Source organism: Wasmannia auropunctata, unplaced genomic scaffold (assembly GCF_000956235.1).
Source record: "Wasmannia auropunctata unplaced genomic scaffold, wasmannia.A_1.0 LD336076.1, whole genome shotgun sequence".
Taxonomy (NCBI): domain Eukaryota; kingdom Metazoa; phylum Arthropoda; class Insecta; order Hymenoptera; family Formicidae; genus Wasmannia; species Wasmannia auropunctata.
Window position 1 is genome coordinate 6,620,153 of NW_012026814.1, and position 22,292 is coordinate 6,642,444.

The 22,292-nt window shown below is 37.5% G+C and overlaps 4 protein-coding genes across 7 annotated transcripts; 1 reads left to right on the plus strand and 3 right to left on the minus strand.

Annotated features, from left to right (window-relative positions):
- Positions 1 to 227: 227 nt before the first annotated feature.
- On the minus strand, positions 228 to 6,505 carry LOC105449388 (actin-binding protein IPP-like). Its single transcript, XM_011688596.1, has 7 exons — positions 6,224 to 6,505; positions 4,946 to 5,471; positions 4,632 to 4,797; positions 4,181 to 4,527; positions 3,546 to 3,892; positions 3,121 to 3,341; positions 228 to 2,979 (listed from the first exon to the last, which is right to left on the minus strand). The coding sequence occupies exons 1-7, from the start codon at positions 6,291 to 6,293 to the stop codon at positions 2,743 to 2,745; spliced, it is 1,914 nt and encodes a 637-aa protein (XP_011686898.1). The 5' UTR covers positions 6,294 to 6,505; the 3' UTR covers positions 228 to 2,742.
- Positions 6,506 to 9,302: 2,797 nt separating this feature from the next.
- Positions 9,303 to 11,851, minus strand: LOC105449389 (SAP30-binding protein). The gene is made up of 2 exons (XM_011688597.1): positions 11,706 to 11,851; positions 9,303 to 11,162 (listed from the first exon to the last, which is right to left on the minus strand). Exon 2 carries the CDS (start codon positions 10,970 to 10,972, stop codon positions 9,764 to 9,766), a length of 1,209 nt encoding a protein of 402 aa, XP_011686899.1. The 5' UTR covers positions 10,973 to 11,162; positions 11,706 to 11,851; the 3' UTR covers positions 9,303 to 9,763.
- Positions 11,852 to 12,300: 449 nt separating this feature from the next.
- On the plus strand, positions 12,301 to 15,701 carry LOC105449390 (succinate dehydrogenase [ubiquinone] iron-sulfur subunit, mitochondrial-like). 4 transcript variants are annotated; one of them, XM_011688601.1, is made up of 8 exons: positions 12,301 to 12,490; positions 12,655 to 12,840; positions 13,458 to 13,588; positions 13,661 to 13,804; positions 14,022 to 14,217; positions 14,327 to 14,428; positions 14,712 to 14,834; positions 15,401 to 15,701. In XM_011688601.1, the coding sequence occupies exons 2-8, from the start codon at positions 12,766 to 12,768 to the stop codon at positions 15,497 to 15,499; spliced, it is 870 nt and encodes a 289-aa protein (XP_011686903.1). In that variant the 5' UTR covers positions 12,301 to 12,490; positions 12,655 to 12,765; the 3' UTR covers positions 15,500 to 15,701. The 4 variants fall into 4 exon arrangements, with proteins under 4 accessions (XP_011686903.1, XP_011686900.1, XP_011686902.1 ...); XM_011688598.1 differs by having other exon boundaries at positions 12,667 to 12,840; XM_011688600.1 differs by having other exon boundaries at positions 12,678 to 12,840.
- A 1-nt stretch (position 15,702) lies between these two features.
- LOC105449391 (nitric oxide synthase, salivary gland) lies at positions 15,703 to 21,608 on the minus strand. The gene is made up of 14 exons (XM_011688603.1): positions 21,373 to 21,608; positions 20,649 to 20,788; positions 20,406 to 20,568; positions 20,180 to 20,271; positions 19,839 to 19,980; positions 19,533 to 19,672; positions 17,786 to 19,395; positions 17,538 to 17,707; positions 16,930 to 17,140; positions 16,715 to 16,802; positions 16,508 to 16,632; positions 16,279 to 16,424; positions 16,001 to 16,192; positions 15,703 to 15,899 (listed from the first exon to the last, which is right to left on the minus strand). The coding sequence occupies exons 1-14, from the start codon at positions 21,475 to 21,477 to the stop codon at positions 15,792 to 15,794; spliced, it is 3,432 nt and encodes a 1,143-aa protein (XP_011686905.1). The 5' UTR covers positions 21,478 to 21,608; the 3' UTR covers positions 15,703 to 15,791.
- Between the last annotated feature and the right edge of the window lie 684 nt (positions 21,609 to 22,292).

Below are 22,292 nucleotides of genomic sequence, written 5' to 3' on the forward strand. Positions count from 1 at the left end.
TTTCTATTAATGAACGAGTACGAATATAACTTAGCAACAATTAATATTGCTTTCGACTGATAAGTATAAATACCAAATAAAAAAATCACATTGTAAATAATTATTTCTTTGTGTTCTTTATTAAGGAAATCACATATTAATTATAAAGAAAATATATCACGTGTAAAAACTAGGTAAATGGTTTTATCATTGAAAAAAATGTTTGGAATTTTAAACGCGAGTGTGAATTTTGTTTCAGCAATTTTTATTGATTGATCACAAATATACATAAATTGTTGTATATCATTTCATATTCTCTAACTTTCTTTTAATGACTTTTACTTGAGAGGGATAAACATGTTGGAGATGCCCATTGTTTCAATTACTTTTAAAGTTTTTCGAAGATAGAGAAAAAGATAGAAGACTAATATTAACAAATATATAAACTAATTGTAGAAAATTAATTTTATACATTTATACATACGTACACCATATATTACTGTACCCGTAAATCCATAGATTGCTAGATTCACTGGATTCATTAATTATTAAATTTTCTATTCATATATCTAAATAAATCTGTAAATTCATGAATATTCGAGATATCTACAAACTTTTAAAGCTTTCTTGAAGAAATAATAAGTTTTTTTTTATTATAAGAGTGCTTACTGTTTGTTAAAACAGTTCAATATCACTTTGTAAGAAATCTAGAATCAGATAAGATTACAAATGTGTCATTATATAGGATCTCAAATCTATATATCTTTTAAAATACGTGTATTTAGAAATATATCTATTCACAATTGCTAGATTCATAAATATAAAATCCGCACGCGTTATCATTAAGTTTTTTCGTTACTTATTTATATATTAGGCCAACAGATTTAGCAACCTACGGATTTATAAACTTACATTAAAAAAGAAATGCAAAATGATTAAGCGATTATCTTATTTCTTTCTATCTTACAACGAAAAAAAAAGTTGAAATTAATTAACAAGTTCAAGAACTTGGTTAATTAATCAGTAGACGATTAGTAGGGATGTTCAATTCAGGTCATCTTCATCCATATTTACCCTGTACCGAAAAATTTGAGAATAATCGAATATCATTCCGCGAATGCTCACGTGTACGTGAGCATCGAACACCTTTGAACAAAGGCGAATTGGATTGTGTGTTACATCAACGACTAATTACAGAGAACGGCGGCGACTCTTCGATTCTTAAGATTGTTTTTATAAAATGTGGCCTTAAACTTTACAAAACATTGGACGCGCGGCTTCGCACACACGCTAATTAAGAAACATCTCGTTATTTTTATTACAATAAGGTACTCTGAAATCTCTGGACTTTTGGATGCAAAGTTCCAAAAACGTCACGGGCTAAGGCTCCAAGAACTTTTCGATCGATGGAGTCTCGAGACGTGCTTTTACATTCTTTGGATATTTAGACTTAGGTTACGATATCTACAATTTCTAGGTGCCGATTAATTCTTCTCGGGCTCTCAACTTGAAAATTTTAAAGCAATAGAGGTCACGATTTTCGTATAAGATCTGTCATATCTTTTTAATTTTACACTTTTATTTTTCTTTGAATTTTAAGATCTGATATTTACGCATGTATATTCCAATTTTGTCGAGTCCCTTTGATTCTGTAATTTTTCGACTTTTAAAGATCCTTATACCCTTAGACCCTTATTCCATTTGCTCCAAGGATAAATTATCTTTGGATTCGTCTTATACAGTCCCTTACACACATAACGGATCTGTTAGCTTGTAGCGATACGATTAAAAATTACGATAACTTTGGTATGTGACTATATTATATATATATAAAGAGGCTCAGTCCTTCCTAGCATACATAGTTAATACTCGTTAATTAATAAAATATAGTTAATACTTGTCGTTAATTAATAAAAGTATTCAAATATTTCTGCACGTTGTACGTTATCATTATTCGGGTTTTTTTTCAAATCTGTTTGCGCATTATAATTTGGTAAAATAATAAGAATAAATAATAGAAAAAATATATTGGATCCGATCTACAGTTCCCAATAACAATGTTTAATTCATTTGCATGTCATGCAACAAATAAATCACGATAATAAAAACGATCAACATATATATTGTAGATTTTCCATATAATCTTTGAGTTGTTAGTAAATTTTAAGATCCTTAGGATTTCAATTGAATTAAATTTTAGACTTAATTCCGCGATTCGGATTGTAAATTCTTCAGATTCTACATGAATCGAGTTAAAATTGCAATTAAAGTTTTGACTTAATCTTAAATTGAAGCTCTTTGTTCAATTGTAAAATTGGATTCTTGTATATCATGTTTCTTAGAGCTTGGCTGTTTTAAATCTTAGATACATCAAAACTTATATTCGTTACATCTTTTCTCCGATCTCTGTCTTAGGTTCTTCAACCTGGTAGTTCCTTTATCAGTTAATGATTACGCCGTGTATATCTATAATATAAGAAATAATAATCTTTTTCAGTGAGAATACAATTTTTCAAAATATATCACGTTTTCCTACGTAAAAGTATTAAAAGTATTTAAAAAATGCTGGTGGAATATTTAGAAATTAATAAAGCTACAACTTCTTTAGCACAGTGCAACTGACTATCTATCTATCTATCTAACGGGTGCAATGCTCTTGGTAAAGCTGAGCAATGCAGAGCAAACGTCGAGAAAAGGAAAATAAGAGGTAAAAAGGCGTAAACCAATACGTCAAACGGCAAACAGATCTCTGCAAAATAGCAATCAGAAGGGCGTAACGATCGCCGTCGCTTCGCCTCTGCTCGACGGCAAGGAGGCGCACTCGTGCCACTTGTTCGTGTGCGGATCGTAACACTCGACGGTGGAGATTGTGATCTGCGTGCGGTAGAAGTTGATCTCCTGCGATTGATCGCCACCTATGACGTACAGCCGACTGTCGGCCGCCGCGACCGCCGGATAAAATCTACCCATGCTCATGGGAGCGACGGCGCTCCACTTGTTCTGAAACAATTATAATGAATTTATTGACCAGTTGAAATTATGTTGAATTATATTATGATAAAAAGTATCCATTTGTGTTACCATTGATCACTTAGAAAACTGTATACTGAACATGCTAAATGATAGACGAAAATAAATTACCTTCTCGAAAGAATATCTTTCGACCGATGTCAAAACCTCCTGGTTTTTACTGGTGCCACCAACGACGTACATGTATCCATCGAGAATCGTGATTCCCATTTGCGAGCGTGGTGTGATCATCGGGGCGAGGTAATTCCACTCTCTAGTCACAGGATTGTAGCTCATCACATCCTGACGGTGACGACTATTGTGTGTACAACCACCCACGATGTAAATTAGTCCTACGGAAAATTTGTTAGAATTGAAATACCGTATATCTTGTCATGCACGCGTGTGAATAATTATGTAGAACATAGTGGATGGATAAAAGATTGACTGTATATTTTGTTTTCACTGCTGTTAAAAGAAAACGTCTACAAACTTATCAAATAACTATCACGATCGATTATGAGATTATTGGATTTCTAGCTTCTCAATGTCATTACCTTCGTACGCCACGACGCCCATGCTGAACCGTGGCTCCGGGAGGTAGCCCTCGAGAGTCCACGTGTTGCTGATCGGATCGTATATCTCGATGGAGCCGCCGATATCCTCGCCCACCCATCCGCCGAACGCGTACAAGCTGTTATCCAAGGCACAAAGACCGAAATCGCATCTGGGCTCTTCCATACAAGCGATGGGGGTCCACACGTTGTCGCGAGGATCGTAGCACTCGCAATTGGCGATTATGCAGGATTCCAGCTCGCCACCGATGACGTATACCTTGCCGTCCAACAAAGCCACTCCAGGTAGAATGCGTCCTATGCTGATCGGAGCAACTTCGCTCCATTCTCTAAAGAAACATTCATTCATTGAATACACAAGTAAGATTTTATTCTAGTTATCTAACAGAACTTAATAAGATAATAAAATTAATGGAAAAAATACTTTGACACAAAACGTTAAAGTCTGCGCGAATAAAGAAAGGAATGAAAATTTCATCGAAAAAAAAGGCAAGAATATAATGCTTAAATATAATCGAGATTTTTTTCTCGAAGGTTTATTCGAGTATAACTAAAAAATCTAGTCGATTGCATTTGATATTAAATAATTGAAAAAAGAAAAATGTTGGAGATTGTACCCGGTGAATATGTCGTATTTCTCGATGGTTTCGTAAGTACTCTCGGCAGTTCTGCCCCAGCTGTCCGCGGAGTGCTCCCGCTTGGATCCGCCGATCACTAGGATGTTCTTCCTGGCACAGATCCGGGGTTGGGCGTGAAGAGGTACCAGGCAACCTTTGTTCGAGACTAGATCCTTTTGAATAGATCGCAGCGCGACGATGAGACTCGCGTCCTTGCAGTCTAGAATAATACGCTCTAGTCTTGCTAATGAACACAGTCGCAAGCGTACGTGGCTGAGGATCTCGAATACGTAGCATCTCCGCGCGGGGATGTCGTGAACGATCCAATTGTACGCGGCCTGGAAGACCTGTCGAATGAATAATTTTCACGTCAAATACATTTTTCAAATATGTAAAGTTGCAGTTATGTATTATTTAATCCTCGAGGGAGAGGCGGGAAGGAATAACAAACCTGGCATTCGGTATCGATGTGAATGTAATCGCTACTAAGAAACTGAACAAGATGCTCCTTGGGCAAGTCCAGAAATTCCTCCTCCTGACAGACTTGAGGAAAATTGGCTTCTATAAAGCGTAGGGCAGTCTCCAAAAGATCCAGTCTGTTATGTACTTCTGCAAATCTGCAAGGACCAGCAGTGACAAATATTATTATATGATTTTTATATTTTTCTGTAATTTTCCTATCGCGCAACAGTTTCTTTTCTCTTATTAGATTTCTTCTTCATCTATGTTTTTCCAAATACATTTTTCAATTTCAAGCCTTCTCACCTGTAAATTCCAAGGGCATTAGAATAGTGCAGCTGCTGCTTGAGATAATTGATACAGCCAGCTACTACGTCGTCTAACTCTAGCATGTCAGCGGCAGCGAATAACTCCTGTACATTATCCTGCGTGATGTCTACGTTGCCACTGTAGATGAAGTCCACCAGTTGCGAAAGAATGTGAGGGGAAACCGAGTGGATCTCCACGAGCTCCTGCTGCTCCTCGACCAGGCCGACAGTGAACATGGCGTTGAAGTAGGCGCTACCGGCGGCCAGAACCGATCTGTGTGCTCTAATGATCGTGTCACCGGCCACCAATCCCACATCGCTGAACTTGTTCTCCCGCCTCTGTGCGTTGAGATTGTGCAGAAGCTTCGGGGGATAGTGACCCACCGCGTAAACGACGCTGGACACATCGGTCGACGGCTTCACCGGTTGATTAGCAAAGTCCATATTAGAATTGTGGCCATTTTTCAGGGTCGGTGCCACACCATCCGCCATGAAACCATCAAGGTGTCCTTTATCCACAGATCCTGCAGAAGATTCGACATGAGAAAAATAACACTTCCACAGGTAGTAACATGATACTATTTCGACAGACATTACAATAAGCTTGCTTCAGCACAGTACAACAAGAATATAAATTCAAAAAATTTACTGTACATGTAAAAAATATAATAATAAACATAAGAATCAAATTCTACTAATCTTAATCAATTTGAAAATTTATTATTGTAACAATTAATATGTAATATTAAATAAATATAATAATTTATTATTCTAGTTCATACATATATAAATCATATAATTTAAAGTTGATCTAAGAGTTCTATATCAAACAATTTGTTTATAGATTTACAAAAATATTATATATTACCAAAAATATGTATAACAAATTTAATACAAGCTTCAATACTGGAAACATTTCCAAATGTTGACTCATAACTGACTAATTCTTTTCTTAATTATTCTAAGAAAAGAAATATTGTGACTCAATAAAAAGTTTCAAGATATAATTTCTAAATATGCCAATAATGCTCTAAAGAAATGTATGACAATTCAAGAATCTGACAGTTTAAGGATTTATTAAAAATACATGCATACAATATTATAATAAAAAAAATTAGGTAAATCAAAATTACAAATTTTCTAATATTTTCCAGACTTCAAATAGAAAAAAAAAAATAATTAAGACGTTTTGTAATTCAGCGTGCACAATCAATAAGTTCTTCCAATAATTCGATCAGACGGTTCAACTGTCCGAGAATCGTTCCGAGATACTCACGGCATAAACGAGAAAGCACCCTGTAGACGCTGTAGAACGACTTTGTGTTATTTTTCCCCTTTAAACGCATCACTGCCACCGCATGTTTGGCCGACTCGTCAATCGATCCGGTGCGCACGGACAGACCGTTCCTGAATACGTCACGATTCGCAAGACGACTCCCGCTCTCTCACTCGGATTAAATAATAAATTTCGTTGACAAGAAGCTTGACATACGTCAGATAACCTATTTAAGTACGTGAAGCTAGCCAAGCTAGCCAGCTAGACGAGGTGGGGAACGGCGTCAGTGCAGCCGCGACGAGGAAGATCCCCATATTCGCTTGCTAGAAAGAAACGCGTTACCAACTGGAGTCCCTGAAACGCGGTTTCTCGATTGGCTTCCACAAACAAAGAATTGCCGCTCCTTCTCTAAATTTCGAAACGCGCGAAAATCGTGAAGACAATCCGTTACGATTAAAAAAAAAAAACAATTCAAGAAAAATTATTTTAAAATACACATAATGACGTAAATATATAACAAAAATTTAATAACAATACATATATAATAATCAATAATTATTATTATTAAGTTAGTAAAAGAAACAGATTGTCTGTCACGAGAAAAACAGATACGTAGTGTGTTTTCAAAAACGTAAAACGTGCTGTAAAATATCAAAGAATGGTCGCAAATTTAAATGAAATTCTTTCTCGCGTGAGAAAGACGAAAAAAAATTCAGATTACAGGAAACGTCGTCTATAGTATTATTAATTAATAACGAGAAATACACAATGTATAATTTATATATTGTATATTCCATACTCTATTGACACATGAGCGTGTATATACAAAGTCCCTCGTGGAAGAATTTCGTTACTCTTCTCATATAAAAAACTGAATCCTTGCTACCTCATAGCGCGATTTTACATCGATTTTGCGATTGTTAACGTACATAAATTCTCTATTTGTCTCGCCGAGATTTAATATGTAATTACGCGTCTACATCGATAAATCGATTGTACGCAACACTGCATTTCTAGTCGCTGCCTAACATTCATCATTTGCACACATCACACACACACACACTCACACACACACACACATACACGCGCGTGCGCGCCCGCACACACAGCACTCACCCATACGCGTGTAATAACAATTACATATATCAGGCTGATGTGTACGAATTTTTTGATCAATCTAATATGACGCTTAGCAACTAAACAATGTAATTTTTCTTTCGAAAACCTCTCTTTCGATATTTGAATAAGAAATAATAATTCTTGTCTTTCTGGAAGAAGAAAAACGTATTAAGAATTCAATTGAAACAATCTTTCTCCAATCTTTTTTTCGTTTTTCAAAAAAATAATTTCCGTTTTAAATTTCTTCTTAAATTAATACGTATGTATATCGTAATCGAGAGGTCAATCGAATCCAGTTTGTACGTTGTCTGTAACAACATATAAATATATCATAAAAAAACAGATAAATTTAGACAATTTTTGTAATTGTAATTCTAAGCTAAGAATTTAAAAATTCTACAAAGCAAAAATCCATAGATAGAAATTTAAGCAAAATTCAACTATATATTTCGAGATTTTTAAATCAAATGTTTCCTTATAGCTTATTTTTTATATTAATTCGACGAAAGAGAACAACTTATATTAAAAAAATATTTAAAAAAATAAGATAAAAATACATTAATTTCTGTTATTTATCGAGTTTATCGACAAACACAAAATTATCAGCATGTGTAAATAACTAAGTTAAAGTTAAACTCTATTCTTCTGGATTCTTACTTCGTTTTTAAATTCTTGACGTTTTAAGTCTTTGGATAATCGAATTTTCAGTTCAATAAATTTTTAAATCCTTGAATCCTTAAATTTATATAAACTGAAGAATAATATCGATTCAAAGAATATTCGAAATTTACGAATATAACAGCTAAGTAAAATATAACTTAAAAATAGGCTATTCAAGAATTTACAAACACGCAAAATATACGCACACACACCTTAGAGCTTTAATTTCGAAAAGTATTACTTTACATTCTTGAATAGCCTATATCTTTAAATTATATTATATTTAGTATTATTGTTCGTAAATTTTAGAGTCACTGCATATTTCAAATCTTATCTTCAAAGCTCTAATATCATTCAACATTCCATTACAATACCTAAGTGTATTTACAATATGCGTTTTATCTTTAAAATTGTACCTAGATTTCTGAATTTGCGAATCTATAAATTTTTACTCTCACATTCATAGATCGCTAGTTTTCTAAATCCTTAACTTTTGGGTCTTTAGATCACAAAAAACTCCAGATACTTAAATTGTTGAAGATCTTGATCGTTTTTCTATAATTGTTCTATATTTTCTATAAATAATCTGTGTATTAAAAGGAATCTCTAAAAAACGAGTCGATAATTCAAGGATCTAAATTCACAAAGCAATCTCTTTTCCCTGCATGTTTGTGTCTCTTGTGTGAAGATCATTTTTCTATTAATATTATTTACAATATATTTGTGTTTTAATCTATGATTGTTGAAGCCTTTTGTCCTCGTTATATGAGCAATTGAGTTTTTAGATCCTTAAATTCTCAGAGTATTGTATTAACGATTGTTGAGTTTTCTTATAACTTGTCATTTTTCTCTTTTTCTTTTAACTTTCCTACGATCTCATCTTCATAAGTTCCCAAGCTTTTTTTTAACATTGCGTCTCTTATAATTCAAGGATTTGGCTGTACAAATCTAAAGACCCACAGACTCTACAGATCTCGACTTGCAAGGATTTAAAAATACAAAAATCCAAAAATTCGAGAATGTAAATCTTCAGAATATTTTTTTCAGGCGGCTTCACACCCAGACAGTAGTATTTGTAACCATTATTATTTACAGTTTGTTTATTTTGTAGATGGCTAAATTCTTAGATTCTTAAATCCTTGGACTTTTAGATTGGCTGAATGGACATTGAATTTCAGCATCCTTAAAACGAATCTCACGAATAATGAAATTTTCTTTTCAATTCCATCAATTCTTCTTTAAATACGGAAATCTATATTTTTGAACTCACCAAAATTTTTATGAAAATTTATAAAGTCATGCATCCACAAAATTCTTTTCTTAGATATTTCTTCTTTTGAAGTTTGTATTATTGTAATAAATAACGTTTTAAACTGATATTACTTAAAGTATGTCTATAGATACAATTTATTCTTAATTTTTACATTTACAAGATTCCTAGATTTCTGCGTTAAATCCATAAATATTGTAAATCTTTTAATTCTTGAATTTGTAGGAGCTCAAATATTCAAGTTCACAATAGCATTATTATGCTATAATAATGCTTTTTTGCTTGTATTTTTATGCTCCTATCGTTAAATCTATATTTTTGCGAATGTCCATTACAGATACGAAACGCCATGTCAAAGAACATTTCAATAATCATCCAAGAACCTAAGTCTCCAGATGCGCAGAGGACCGCGCTTTCCTTTCTGCAGCTTCATGGCCGCCTAAAGGGGATGGACAATATTTACACAGACATGCAGACATGTACACGATATGTTACAATCTTTTCTTCGGCAGCGAGCCGAAGGCCGATAACACGGTGGGTTTGGCGCTGGTGCCGGATGACGTGAGAGTCGTCAGAGTGGGCTGCGTGAGAAGTACCGTGGGTTTGGCGGTGACGGCAGCGGCAGCGGCAGCCGCGACCGCGGCGGCGGCGGCGGCGCCGCCGGTCGCCACTTGGTCCCACTTACTTTTTCGTTTTTTGGCATCGGCATTCTCGGCGGCGGCGCCGCTGGACGAGCTGTTGGGCCGCTTAGCCGTGCCGGACACGATCTCGATCTTCGTCTTCTCCTTGCGCGCCTTCTCGAGCTTGTCCATCTCCGCCTTCTGCACGAGGGCGAGCTCCTCGTAATACGAGTCCTTGTTCCACTTGAACGGGTCGAACCTGTCCGGCGGGTAGTTGGTGCCCAGCTCGTTAATGCTACAAAACTGAATAAGTTTTTCGTAAATGGAGGGATTCCGGAACTCCTTGCGCTGTTGAATCAGCATATTCATGTCCAGCCCGCCGCTCTCCATTTTCCTATACAGCCTCGCGATCTTGTCCTGCAGCTCGGCGGGACATTGGCCCGACGGTTCCGGCGGTATCGTCACACCGTACGAGTCCTCACCGCCGTTATCTGAAAGCAATTCTCCGGAACGCGAGGAGGGTGACCGACGCTCAGCACCACCGCCGACAGCGGCGACGACGGCGGCAGCGACGGTGGTGGCGGCGGCGGCAGCGGCGGCGGCGGCGGTGGCAACGTTGCCAGTGGCAACCGCGGAGACCGGGAGACCGTTCTCCTCGGGACGTTCCGCAACCGTCGTGACGATTGCCGCGCCCGCCGTCATCAACGACGATGACGGCGGCACCGACGGCACCGACGGCGGCGGCGGCACAACAACAGCGGTCACCCCCTCATCGTCGGAGACTACCGCATCGTCAAAATAAGAGACCAATCGCTGCACCTTTGTGGCCGCTTCCGGCAAGTCGCTACTACCGGCGGACTTGCCGACGGCGGGGCTATGCGAGGCTGAACGGCCTCCAGATATGGGACTGGTGCCAGATCGGGCCTGGGGCTGACGACCGACTTGGGCATTATGCGGGGCGGCCCCCTGGGGAGTGTTCGAATTCTCCTCCTGCAGGCGCTCGTCTTCCACCCCGTCCTCGCCCTCCGAGTCGGTATAGGTGGCCGTGAGAGATGCCAGAGCAACACTTTGTACAGACATGGTTAGTTGGCTTTGAGTGCCCGCCGTGCTACCAAGCGATATTTTGTGTGGGAACTCACCGGTCTGGCGCAGCGCGCGGCCTGGCCCAGCGCCCAGCTCGTGAGCTACGCGAGGGCTTTAGGCGCGGGGACAGGGAGGCTTTTAATGGGCCTGATGGGCGCGTTGAGCTTTGGTCGCTTTTAGTACGAACCTGAAATCGGATAACACACACTTATCAAATAATTCGCCTTCAATTCGCACGGTCAAGTGTAAAGTACTAGACGTAAATAGATCTCTACCCTCGTTTCGTTGTTTGTACTTCCGTTACATTCGTCGAGAAATATATACGATGCGCTTTAAACGGTATCTAACAAGAAAAAATTTATACTTGAAACCTCACACTATTGTCACATCGGCTTTTAATGCGAAATAAACTTATCTTATAGTCATTATATCCCTTTACCTTCCAAATTTTCTAACGCGATCCGAGTCGCGAGTCAAGCTTGCACGAGTCAAAATTGCTCCAAAATTATGTCGCGCGTAACCGCCACGCGATCGACGTTTCATTGAAGTTAACGAGCAACTATCGGCAGCATCAACGAAGGTAAAAGCGGCGTTTGATGCGCACGGACGCCGCAGGACCGTCTTATTCGTTCACTTTTGAGGTCAAAGCCAACGCGCGAGATATAGGTTAGGATCCCAACCGAGAAACGGTTCGGTCTATATCGGGGCGACGGGGCAGCTCCGCACTAACCTCAAACTTTCAACGTCCACGATGCCTGGTTCAGTTTCGACCCGTTCGTCCGCACATTGTGATCCGTTCAATTCTCAGTGCGGTCGTACATACAAATAATATTCGGCAAAGCGAGATTAATCCGCCATCGGTGTACGTTTTCTTCCCGATGTACTTTGCGCCCCCGTCGCGCCGTCCCTCGATCGGTGCCGTTCGGCTGGCGTCGCCGGCACTCGGTCGGGCTCAGCGAAATAATCCAATATTCGTCCACGAACGTAACAGAACGGCTAGAGCGGCGCGCTCGTGAATCGCTCGAACGACGATTCGCACCAATCCGCACGAGGTAAGTTCTCTTAAGAATTTGGACAATTTTTCATTAATCCGCCGCCGCGTATTTCTGCATATACAGAGAAATTTACATTTTATCATTATTTATTTTACAGATTTACTTATTATAATAAAAAAGTTCACATATATATATATATGTATAAATTATTAAAATTTATTTTTTTATTAAAATAACCTGTATAATAATTAAACTGATTTGAACGTTTTTGAAAGCGCATACAATTGCCCAGGAAATGACGGACAGTATTAAAATTCTTATTCGAGAAATTCCAGAGGTGAAATCTGTTTCTCACACGATATATGCGTGATGTATAATTTTATCGTTAATATATTGCTCACAGAATAAGCAAGGATGAAATGATACAACATGCGCGTTATACATGAAAGGGAATGCACCATCTAGGCGAAATCACGCGTCCAACTGTCCGTGCTTGCCTGCTGCCGAGTTTTGAGCAGAGGTTTAAATATATTTATTAAATAATCTTTTCTTGAAATATATGTAAATATGTTTAATTTATTATATATTTAATATTACATATTCTAAATTCTTTTATATATTATATATTATATATATAACATCATAGGTTATATTAGATATTATTATTATTATTATTTAATATAGCCTAAAATACAGGTAACTCTCAGGTTTCCCCAGCCTTTTCCTCAATCAACGGAGCAATCGGTACGCGGACAGGCAGATCTTTGGCAGGTCTAGTTACATAATGCGAACATCATGAACGTATTGATACCGAATTGTTCGAAGATGGTCGGAGTAGCGTCGTACACCTGCAGAAATGCGCTGCATCAGGTGAGTGCTGCGATACAATAACGGTCTCGTTGATGACATCTGGATATCATATGATTCCTCAATGCAACTTTGCAATCTTTTTTTTTCTGCGCCTGACGCAGGACGAACTATGTCGCCAGTTCTGGAATAACGTCATTAGCACGTCATTGCAGTGCCGTGACGCATCTTTCTGTTGCTTTTCTCTCAAAACTCAATTTTGTATTTAAGATAGAACGTAACACAGAGGTCCCTTTAATTTAATAATTAAGAATTGCCTTTTCAAAAACGTGGAGACGATAAGATGTATGTGTCTTGTTTACCAGGTCCTCAGATAGCCAAGTTTGTAAAAAAAACTTGGATTTTGCAGATTTTTTTGGATTCATCAGCCAAATTTTATCCTGCAGCAGGAATATGCATGGAATCCGTTAGAGTATGATGGCAGATTGATCGTAGAAACTGTGTAGAATCTGTCATTTTGTGACCATTTAAATGGAATGTACTCCATTTAAGTGTCAATCTGGTAGCAATTAGCTTCTACTCAAATCAGCTGACAATCTGCTAGCATACTATTAAAGTTTTGCTTTTTGGAGGATTTTATCTCTTGAGAGATAATTTAAAATTTTATATATCTTCAATAGGCCAGGGCTTTGCATACTGCGGCGGTTCAAAATGCTGAAGTCAAACTTAAAACCTTCTCGATTTACCGTTGGAATCCGGACAAACCCGACGAGAAGCCACATATGCAGAAATATAAAGTTGATTTGAATGCGTAGGTCTCGTTGACTAAATGCTTTTTTTGAAATTCTTATATTTTTTTAAACTCTGAACATACTTTTTTTAGTTGTGGTCCAATGGTACTGGATGCACTAATTAAGATTAAAAATGAGGTCGATCCGACATTGACATTCCGTCGTTCCTGCCGTGAAGGCATCTGTGGATCCTGTGCTATGAATATCGGAGGAACAAACACACTGGCGTGTATCAGGTATGATGTCATAGACATTGCCATATGCATATATATGTTACTATTAATTCTCAATTATCTTGATGTGAATTTATAATTTTATTGGCTTCTATATCTTAAGCTCTGTGTGCAGTTTACGTATCCAATTAAATATCACATACATTTAAACTCTGCTAATGAAAAGTGTATATGTAAAAATATGTCAATCATTAAAAATGGAATAATTTTTTTTTTTCAGCAAAATTGATAAAAACCCAAGCACGACATGCGACGTTTATCCTTTGCCCCATATGTACATCGTCAAAGACTTGGTGCCGGATTTAAATAATTTCTACGATCAGTACCGCAGTATACAACCCTGGCTGCAACGCGAGGACACGAAGGACACGGGGAATCAGCAGTATCTGCAGAGTGTAGAAGACCGTAAAAAGTTGGTGAGTGCGCGAGACTATTGTATTTATTTGATCTTCTGTTTCAATTACAGTTTTACACACACCGCTTTAATCTAAAACTAAATATACAATCCAATTTTGACTGACACAGGATGGTCTCTACGAATGCATTCTCTGTGCCTGCTGCAGCACCTCTTGCCCATCCTACTGGTGGAACGGTGATAAGTACTTAGGCCCTGCAGTACTTATGCAAGTAAGCACATTCAAGTATTACACTGTTTTTAAATTGCGATATTATGAATAATCAATCACAGCGGGATAATCAATCATAAGCGATTTAGAGAAAAATGAAGTGAGAAATTGTCTAATAATCAACTGAACACAATAAACAAATTAGATAATACATATCTGTAAGAGATAAATCAAATTGGAATGTATGTATACATCGCTTGACGTGTTCAGTTCGGATCTCATAGAATTTCTCACTTACACCATTTCCTCTTCCTAGACCTTTCAATTATTATTATTTTCATTAGGCCTATAGGTGGATCATTGATTCGCGAGATACTCAAGCAAAGGAGCGTCTGGAAAAATTAAAGGATCCATTTTCAGTTTTTCGTTGTCACACGATCATGAATTGCACGCGTACCTGCCCAAAGGTGAGTTTAATTCACATTAGAGATGATTCAACTAAATTGTTGTAACACACAAGTTATTTGTGTGCTTTTTTTTATAATTTTCATTTTATAATTTACATTTCGCTTGTTTCACTCTCGGCAAATGTTTCAATATTTTTTACTGCTATCTATTCAAGAAAATTTGTAATTACTTAACAATAATAACAGTAGAATATATTAAATTCAGATTTATTAAATTGATAGCGCACAGATTATTAATATTTTATTTTGCTTACTTAAATCTTACTTTTTTAGTCAATGAATTCATTTATTCCTCGTTTTTTATTAATGCTCCCTTTGTTTATATGTTTATATATTTGATAAAATTATGACTATCAAACGCTGCCCAAATTTAATGGAAAAAAAAAAATAAGAATAAATCGATTATTCGAAATATGATAATTAGATAAGCTGAAAAACAATAACATACGATGTAATTCTTAAAAAACTTATGAAACAATTGCGTGATTTGGCAAAAACAATCGAGTTAAGCTTATTATTTCGAAGAGTAAAGAATTATTGAATCAAAGCGCAAACATTTTATGCAGGGACTGAATCCCGGAAAGGCGATAGCGGAGATAAAAAAGCTGTTGGCTAATGTTAGCCAGAAGCCGCAACCGGGTCTCAGCGCGTCGGGATCTCCATAGTTAAAGGAATACCAGGTAGAATTAATAAGTTCTATATACCTGTCTTATGTATTACTACGTGCAGCGAACATGTATTCAGCGTGATACTTCTTATTACGGCCGGAGATGCGCGGATCCACGAAATAGCAGATAAAATGTCCTAGAAATCGAAAGATTAGTCAAGCACTACTTGTAAATAAAAACAGATTTCCCACACACGGAACTATGTTATATGCAGAGTAATTATTAATTAGCAGCGGCAACCCTCCGAAACGAAAATTATCTGGGCTACGCTTTATCATGTTTGATATTTTCACGGTTCGGCGGCCATCCGGATCCTGGCGGTTTCGCGCGATCGATTGTGCACCTCAGCGGTGCGTAATGTTATACCGAATATATCCTCGTGGTAGCGATTTTCATCCTGAAAGAAAACCGTGCAGTGCAGCGAAACAATTAAAATGCACAGTGGCGTATTTGTTGTCGCACAAATCGCGAGAAAAGAATAATACATGAAAGACGTACTCTCAGCGATAACATGTATGCCTCAACCTCCTTGTCCGTCATTTGGCTGTGCGTTTGTATGATCTGTTTCAAGGTCTGATAAACGTCTTCTGCCATCGTGCAGTCGCCGCAAACGTAGAAGTGGCCGTGCTCATATACCACCATTTTGTAAATTTGGGGCGCTTCCGCTTGGATCAAATCTTGCACATAGGTCTAAACATTTGTAGATGCAAACTTGAGTTGATATTCTCTTTTTTTTTATCTTAGATATCTATAAAATAGCATACATATTAACATACCTTCTTAAGACCAGGTTCGCGGGACAGTGCCAAAAACACCTTGTCCAAAACACCGGCCTCCAACATTTCCTTCTTCTCTTGTCTGTATAGATCCAAATTTTTTTGACGACAGCCAAAGAAGAGCCAAATTTTACCAAATTTTTTATCTGCAACAAAACATTGCACGTTTAATATTAGAGTTTACAAGTGCATAAAATAAAAAGGCGCGTATGTAAGAAAACATCCGTACTCTGCTGAAGTTTCATCTGGGCAAATCGATGATGCCAGAAACCTCGGAAAGGAGCGATTCCAGTACCTGGTCCCACCAATATCACTGGCGCCTCAGTTTCCGTCGGCATGTAAAAGTTTGGCGCGCTTAAATATTAATAATTTTCAACGTAAGATTGTCATGTTCAATTAAGTGATGCTTAATTAATATAAACTCGATATTTCTTACCTTCGCACAAACACATACAGCAACTCCCCGTCGGATATTTGCCGTAGATAATTGGAGCAAACGCCGAAATGTACTGGTCCAGAACCGTCTAGAATTAAATCGAAAAGATATCTCATTATATATCAGATCACAGATTAAATTAAATTATTCATTATAGACAGAATTCGTCGGAATGAGAAAGAAAAAGGACCAAGAAAATTGAGGCTTATAAATACTTTGCGTTTGATATTGCACCACTGCGACGGTCAAGTGTATTTGTCCCCGGTGCACTTGAGGAGACGACGAGATGCTGTAGAATCTCGGTTGTAAGGGTGTTAGATGAAGCAGCAGCAATGGGGCAAATGGAGTCACTGATGGAAATTCATCCAAAACTTCGGCCAAATTAGGAAACTTCCAATGTCTCCAATCCTCGTAAGCCGCCGGATCCTATTTTGAAAAGAATCTTTTAAGTTTTGTATTTCACTGTATTTTTTTTGATAAATATTATGTTTAATGTTGCTGTATGTGTTAATAGACTGCGTTAAGAAGCTTGTATAACTTCCTAAAAATTTTTTAACATTTGTATTGACATTCAATATTTTTTTTAGATCTTTAAAATTTCGTCCATTTCAAATTAAAATTGAATATTTTAGAATTAAATTATAGAATAACATTAAATCGCGAATTAATATAAAGAAAGATTAATATTCGAAATATATTTCCTTTCATTTTTTCGAATATTTTTAGCTTGAAACCTTAACTTTTCATCATATTAATCGTTTCCAAATTTTGCTACATTTCGAGAAACAGCTACATTTATACATTTACATATTTACATATTTACAGAGGCCAGAAGATCAAGTTGCGCCCGTTCTTTTGCGTTTGTAGCTATCGAGGCGAAATATCTCAAGAGATTCGGCGTAGGCGGCGTCGTGATGTCCAGAAATCGAGTTAACAGCATCCTGAAGGAATTCGGCAGATATCTGTCATGAGGTATCCACGTTTTTACAATTCCTGAAAAAAAAAGCCACTATTATTAGTCACTTGTAATATAAAAGAGAGAGGAAAAATCAGAGAGAATTAAATATTCACCATTTGGGGTGTGCGCTTGCTTCTGCATTTGCAGCTCGATCGATGTATCGGCGTCGAAAGTAGACTGCACGCGTTGCAAGATTTTCTCCACGAGGTCCGCTCGATTGCACGCGAACACGCCCAAGTGATCCCCAGGCTTGTAAGAAATATCCATGCCCACTATGTCGTCCAACTCCAGGAGCAACGTCGTTCCGCTGGACTCGTCGCCGCTCAAGTTGCCCCTCCGAAGCATATTGCACATCGTCACGTTTCTGTTGTGGCATTTGCTTAACGCTTTGGCGGTCGGTTGAGGCTCGGCTTCCACGAAGCGAACCGTGGCCGCGGACAACGCCTCGGAGCCCAGCGACAGGGCCACTTCCAGCAGGGTGTCGTCGTCGTCCAAGCAGAACGTTTCGCACGCGATCGCGAAGATGTCGGCTGCCCATTTCCGAAAGGTCTGCTCCTGCCCGCACATCTCGTCACCCTGGGCCAAACGCGCCAATCGCTCTCCGCCCAACTCGCCCAGTAGATTGTCGACGTAGCGGCCGAACGCACAGAAGTTCGGATACGCGGACGAGCCCAGGGCGAACACGGCGAATCGGACGTTGCTGAGGGGCCCGAATGTATCCTCGGTTTGCGACTCCGTTGTGGAGCCGCGCAAGGAATCCAGACGATCCAACTTCTTCGACCCGCTCACCTCCGTCTGGCTGTTTGCTTTGATGAACGACTTAGAGGTCGCCAAACTTATTTTATTCTCGCTGTTTATATAAGCGTCGTTCATCTTCATCGCGTACAGATTTTGCGCGAAGACCACCCCGTTTTCCGGCGGGTCGCCGTTACCAAAGGTGGAAGTTATCACCAGCAGCAGGGCCTCGTGTTCTATGTTACTGATATCGTACTCCTCCATTGAAAGGACCTGAGAGTGAAAAGCGTGACCCAATAACTCGCCCAACTTTTCCGCATACATCTGGGACGTTCCGGTTTCCGTGGCGAACAGCACGGTCGCCTTTATTCGACGCGATAACGCCCGTCCGAACAGCTTCGACGTAAATTTCACGGCTCTCGCGATCTGCTTGAAGTGGAACTTTCGCCTTGGCTTTTTCGACGTTGCCTTCTTGTCGCGGCCCTTCTTCCACACGTGAGTCTTCCACGCCGGGTCCTGGGCGTCGTACGAGGGCTTCAGATGATAGAGCGCCATTTCCTGATGAAACACCGGCGTGGCGGATCCGGATATGGGCGGTACGATCCACAACCAGTCTGCGGGACAGCCGTTTCGCAGACGCATCTCGTTCTCGTAATGCTTCATGAAGGATTCCGAAGCGGTGTGATGATCCACGATCGTCACGTTTTTCATCTGAAAGCTGTGCAGCACGGCAACGTTAGCTTCTATCATCGCTTTATCCTTCCACAGCGACGTGGACGTCCTCGTGTCCAGACCCATGTTCGTCGCTATTGTCTCGAGCATGTTATATCTTTGAGCATCACATAAATCTCTGGAGCCAATCTCGGTGCTCATGTACCAGCCGTTGAAAGGTGCCGCGGTGAATACTAAACCTCCGCAATCGAAAACCATTCCGGACACAGCCGGGACGGCGTACCACTTGAGACCCAATTTCTCAAACCAATCATACCTATTGTCCAAATACATATTAATATTATTACATATTAATATTAATATACACGTATATTTATCTATATATATATATATATGTATATATAACAAATATTCTCTTTCAACATAATTTCATATTATTTAAAAAAAACTTACGTAGGATGACTAATAGGTACTTCGAATACCAAGTCGTTGGGAATGTCAAAATAATCCGGATCATGCCCGTTGGCAGACAGAACCAATGGTAATACGTCGAATCGAGTTCGTGCGCCTTTCCATCCTAATTTCATGCAAACCTATCGAAAGAAGATAGTGCCTTCGTTAAATTATTTTCGAAATTCTATCTTATAAAGATTTTTTTCAGGAAATTAGACTTTTTCGATTTTTGTGACATAAATAATTAAAAGAGAAGATATCATGAATAAATGTAAGAGCTCATGAATATATATAAAATATTCTGACCTCTGTAAATTCTACATTCGCAGGATCGCCGAGAATGGTACCATCTGGGTTTTTGTATCCTGCATAATTGATCAATTGCTGATTCCATACTCTGTAATCGTGTTTTCCATCAGTGCGCTGTGGAAATATTGTTATCGCGGATCTGAAAATTATGCATATGAATAGTTAAATATACATATCCTGTGCGCAAGTACGCCTAGCTGATTTTTAAAGTAATTTTGAACTCTCCGTAATTTAAAAGAATAATCGATGTTCTGATTCTCAATATCTATATATTTTTAAGCAACAAAATTTTCAGAAAATTATAAACTGTAAAATTCATCTAAAAATTCACATTTCACCTGATATTTCCTTTATTTGTACTGTACTTGATGTGATTACATAAAGCCTCGAACATGCCGCTCGTAGTTGTAACATAACGGCAATCGAAAACCTGCAAGTGCAATTAGTTTATAAATAAATCGACAAGCAGATATTAATTTTTCAGATGTCTATAAATTATAATTCATAAAAAATAGTTTTCTCTTTTTCGCGAACATGAACGAGTTCTGGTAATATAAAACAAACCTGTAGCTTTGACCACTGAATGCGACCAATGCATCTCGCAGCATTTCGCCAAGCCAATTTTGCGCCGAAAACCAGTTCCGTTTCTGTTAACTGATATGTGCCAGTGGATATCACTTCTCTATGCACACTCTCCAAACGTGCGCGATGAGCATCGCTATTTAATCTACGAGTTCAAACGTGAAGAAAAGCTCACAATTCACTAGAATTTCAAGAAATTTATATAAACTGTAGCAATTTTAGTACCTTCTAATAGAAGTGAAATATTGCTCCAGAAAATCAGTCGCGTGAAGCAAGATTTCCTCTTTCGTGCGTGGCTCCGTTCCATGAGTCGGCAGCTGCATTACGCTACCAAGACAGACTTGGCCAGTCTTGCAAAGGATTTTCTAGAAATTTATTTAATGTTATTTTAGTTTCTCTTTATTTGCTACATCTTCTTTATTTTTATGTATTATTATATATACAAATCAAAATATTGATGAAGAGAGAGAAAGAAAGATGAAAGATTTCCAATTAGATAATCTATTACTAATAATATAGAAAAATAACGCAACATAATTTTTTTCATGCAAAGCTTCATTCAAAAAATCAATTTTGAAAATCAAATAAAAATCTGTCATTTTTAAACTCTTTTAATTTTTAAAAATATTTTTATATTAATTAATTATTAATTGTTACAATAAATTTATAGCGCATATTTATGTCTGCATAAGAAACTTAAATAAGATAAAACAGAAAAAAAGCATTAATATTTTTTTAATTTTTAAAAGAAAGTTAATTTTTTAGGAGAAATAAAACTTTCGAATAAAAAATTTTCTTTCTTTATTTTTAAAATATTTTTTTCACATCAATTGCTAATCAATTTTCTAAAAAAATTTCGTAATCAGTTGCTAAATGACGCGCCAATCTAATCCCTGATATTCCTAATCATATGTCAATCTTCAATATTAAAAGTTGTTTTATAAAATACCTCGGCATTTTTCATGTGCAAAGAATCAAACGCTTCCGTTTTATCCGCAATATTCCTGAGTTTCGTAGGCTTTTTTTGCTGGGGCGTTCCGTCGTGGTCCTTCATTTTGCGTTTTACCGTTTAACTGTTGGTGAGTAACAGACTGACGACAATCACGACCATAAGGAGGAAAGCTAGGACGAGAGGACAGAGCGCGGAGATGACACAACGCAGCATCTCACGTGCCATCGCCATCTCACATGCGCCAGCATGCGCAACATTGATCCATTCTGCCTGTCCTCGGGGGGACGTTCGCGAGATCAATCAATGGGCAGAACTTCTCGCGTTGAAATGAATATTCATGTACAAATTCATTCAGTCCGCAATTTATTAATGTTTCATGCATTAGTGCCGTTTTTTAAATGCATTTTTAAATTTTTAATAACAATGATAAAATAATAACAGTAATAAAACTGCTGATAATAATAAATTACCCAGGTCATATAAAATTGCGATCTCTGATAAAATTGTATGTTATATAAAATTAAAAATTTGTATTAATATATATATACACATATACATTTCGTTATTATATGTAATTAATTATATATATTATATATAATTACATATAATAATTAGTATAATATAAATATAATATATAATATAAAATGATTTAATCAAAAGCAGAATATCTAAATACATATTCTAAAGCTAAAGATATAAAAAAATGTTAAGAGCATTACGATATAGAATTCTTTTCTCAAGGTTATTATTTCTTTCTGAATCCTTAAATATGTTAATATCCTTAAATATATAATTTTTTACGAAATAGCATTTTTTACCTTTTACTTTCTATTTTTAGTTTTATTTTCTATTTGTGATTTGTTTCATTGAATAGAATAATCTCCGTAGTCAAAAGTGACGAAGTTATGTGTATATAT